This window comes from Trachymyrmex cornetzi, unplaced genomic scaffold (genome assembly GCF_001594075.2).
Source record: "Trachymyrmex cornetzi isolate Tcor2-1 unplaced genomic scaffold, Tcor1.1 scaffold1348, whole genome shotgun sequence".
Lineage (NCBI taxonomy): Eukaryota > Metazoa > Arthropoda > Insecta > Hymenoptera > Formicidae > Trachymyrmex > Trachymyrmex cornetzi.
This window is the reverse complement of record NW_017295926.1, coordinates 61,804-65,169: the sequence shown is the minus strand read 5'-3', so window position 1 is coordinate 65,169 and position 3,366 is coordinate 61,804. Positions and strand designations below refer to the sequence as shown.

The following is a 3,366-nucleotide window of genomic DNA, read 5'->3' as shown; positions in this document are numbered from 1 at the left end:
CTTATTAGGAAAAAAGCAACAAATTTTTGACAACTTCAATCACACGCTATCAATTTTAAAACCGCGGGAGGTTTGCCATACTTGCGTTTCCTGCATGTTTACCTAATAAATGACGAATTATGACGATTTCAAGCGGTAACAAATCATGACCATTTTAGTGTCATCATCTCCCGGACTATAATACCAGTTTCCAAAATAATAGCAGAGACATGCGAAGTAATATGGACCACCTTGAAAGAAGAAGTTTTCTTGCAACCCAATGAAACTAATTGGCAGACAATCAATGAAGATTTTGACAAACACTGGAACTTTCCACATTGCATTGGAGCAATAAACGGCAAACACATTGTGGGTGGCACCCAGTTGGACACGGCTCAATTGGACACGAGCCACTCACAGCGCTTGAGACTACAAAGCTCCTAAGCACCGGTTGCTGTGATTGGTGGTGTCCAATCGAGCCGTGGTCAATCGAGATCACCCCACACATTGTGATATAGGTAAGAAAATGATATGTCTCTTTAATTATATATATGCAGAACATTTAAAACTTATATTGGCTTCATCTTAGATAACACACAATATTCTTCAAACATTCTAACAATATTATAAGGATATTGTGTTCTGTATGAGATATAATCAATGTACTTTACATCAAAACCTGAATATTCAACGCTAGGATATGAGAGAGAGTGAGTTGCATTGGAAGACTAAAAAATAGAATTCTATAGCGGAAGCAACATTTTCTTACAATTTTAAGAATAAAGTATAATTACACCACAGAGTGTAATTGTGGTGGAATGTATACATCGTTGGCCAAATATGTAAAATAATTATTTTTACTTCTATTCTTTATAATTTCAGGCGCCAGCTAATAGTGGCTCGTGCTTCTATAATTACAAAGGGAACCATAGCATCAATGCCAGCCGTTAGTGACGCTAAGTATCGCTTCATAATTGTAGACATCGGAGCTCTGGGAAGGCAAGATGATTCAGGAGTTCTCACCAACAGCGGGCTAATAAATTTACTGGAAGATAACAAATTAAAAATACCACAGGCTGCACTGCTCAATAACAGTAGCAAAGAATTTTCCTTCGTCTTTGTTGCAGACGAAGCGTTTCCACTCACGACCTATATGATGAGGCCGTACCCTCGAAGTGGAAGTTTGAATATAACAAAGAAAATTTTAATTATAGACTTAGTCGCGCGAGAAGAGTTGTTGAGAGTGCGTTTGGAATATTAGCTGTAGGTTGGAGAATTTTTCATAGGTCGATTATTGCATGTACGTCAACTGTCCAAAAAATTGTCCAAGCTGCAATAGTTTTATTATTACTTCGGAAGAACATCTGCCATTGCGAAAAAGACGCTATGAAATTCTTAGTATTACAGATCATGAGATAATTTCTAGCGGATTAGTGGATATTAATGAAAGAAACAGAAATCGAAATATTGAAGCAATTAGTATGCGGGATGCGTATGCGTCGTACTTCGAAGATGTAAATCCATTATCATGGCAGTGGGATAAAGTACTCGCAAATGATTTTTAGTCTCTATCTAAATTATAAGTTAACTAACTTTACGATTACTATTAGTTGCTTTAGTTTGCATAACAGCTTAATTGAAAGGGTTAGCTAATCAAAAGAAAGTTATTCCCATCGTTTATAAATTATTAAGTGATCTAAAATTATTATGCCACATGTCGGAAACGTACCTAAATGCTTCTTTATGAATAAAATTTAGACATCAATATTGTAAAAGGATCAAGCGAAAACAAATTAAGAAAACAAATTAAGTTATTAGTATTTTAAATAAATTATTAGTATTAGTTATTAGTTTTTTAGTTATTAGTTTTTAATTATTAGTTATTAGTATTTTACTTAAGTTACTAGTATTTTTGAAGAAAACAAATTTAGTTTTAGAGGATGTGATCTTGAAGCGGTATATGTAAGTAATACATTATTAAAATAAATTAATAGAGATGAAGGTGATTTAAAAGAAACATATACGAGTACACGTGTAATTCCGATATGTTTTTGTACGTACAGAAGCGATGTTATCACGATTATCACATAAATATATAAAATAATAAGTGGCTTAAAATTATAAAAGCAAATTAATAAAGAGCATACAGCCACAGCGCCAGTTAGAATTAGCACAAAAATATATTTTATTTTCTATTACGTAAACAACTTTTAACAGATGTTTGTGTAATGCATGTATCTACAAATATGTGCATCTGGCAATCACATAATTAAAATGGATATTATGCAAGTATTAACATATTGACTTTGGTGAACAACGATCTATAAAATTTCATGCTTGTTTGGACTGGAAGTGGCTTCCTACTTTCGACTAGCGTAATTTTATGATAAATGAATTATATATTGTCGGCGAATAATGGGTTCAAACTGGATAATTGACACTTAATAATTTTTATATATGGATTTAATTTAAGATGTATGTACTGAGGATGGTCAGATGGTGACCGAAACGTTTACGTAATAGAAAATAAAATATATTTTTGTGCTAATTCTAACTGGCGCTGTGGCTGTATGCTCTTTATTAATTTGCTTTTATCACATAAATATCTTTAAAAATATATACGTTGAGGCTGTTTCGTGATGTAATATTTGTAAAAATTTGCTATTTTATAATATATTGTGAAAATTAGCTCGGCGTGGATAAAATCAAAGCACCATCCTACGTGCGGAATTCATTACGTATCTATGCTACGGATATATATTTGCATAAATCGGAATGGCTTGCGAAAACAAGTTAAATATAGAAGCGCATCGCTAGTTTTTAGCTTTTGTAGAGTCGAATGTGGAATGCATTTTACATTTTTCAAAGGGATAATACCGTGTAACTTCATCACTGTAATTTGATTGGTCGCAGCGTCGGTTTCAAAGTTGATAATTGATTCGCTCGCGAAAAAACAACCTAGTATTTATTCATATTCGGCATTTTTAAATGTTTTCGACATCGGCAAATAATCGGATAATAATATTAAACAAGTATATTAGAAGAAATAAACAAAAAGTTCGGAAAAATAAAATAAAACGCAAAAATAAAATTATTCCTTTTTTTTTACTTTTTTTTTATTTATATAAAGAGAATATATTTAAACTTTTTAAAAATATTTTTCTTCACACAAAAACACATATTGAAGATTTTTAACTATTCATTTTGGCTCTTCATTTGCTTTAAATTTAATTATGATTTGCGCTAATACCATTTATAAAAATTTTTCGCCGTTTTTAGCCCTTTTTAGCCCGCGCGGACGGTTAATTTGAGTGGTGAAAACGTGCATTTTACTCAGTGAGTATGACTCCGTCTTTAGGTCGCAAACAGGAACTTTTCCGTAAAAAT

General features: G+C 32.3%; 1 protein-coding gene across 1 annotated transcript in view; it reads left to right on the top strand.

Moving 5' to 3' along the window:
* Positions 1 to 1,240, top strand: part of LOC108770818 (uncharacterized) — a 2,248-nt gene extending 1,008 nt beyond the window's left edge. The window contains exons 2-3 of the mRNA XM_018522545.1: positions 188 to 362; positions 862 to 1,240. Of these exons, the coding sequence (XP_018378047.1) occupies positions 188 to 362; positions 862 to 1,240 (554 nt within the window). The remainder of the gene's footprint in view (positions 1 to 187; positions 363 to 861) is intronic.
* Positions 1,241 to 3,366: the final 2,126 nt, after the last annotated feature.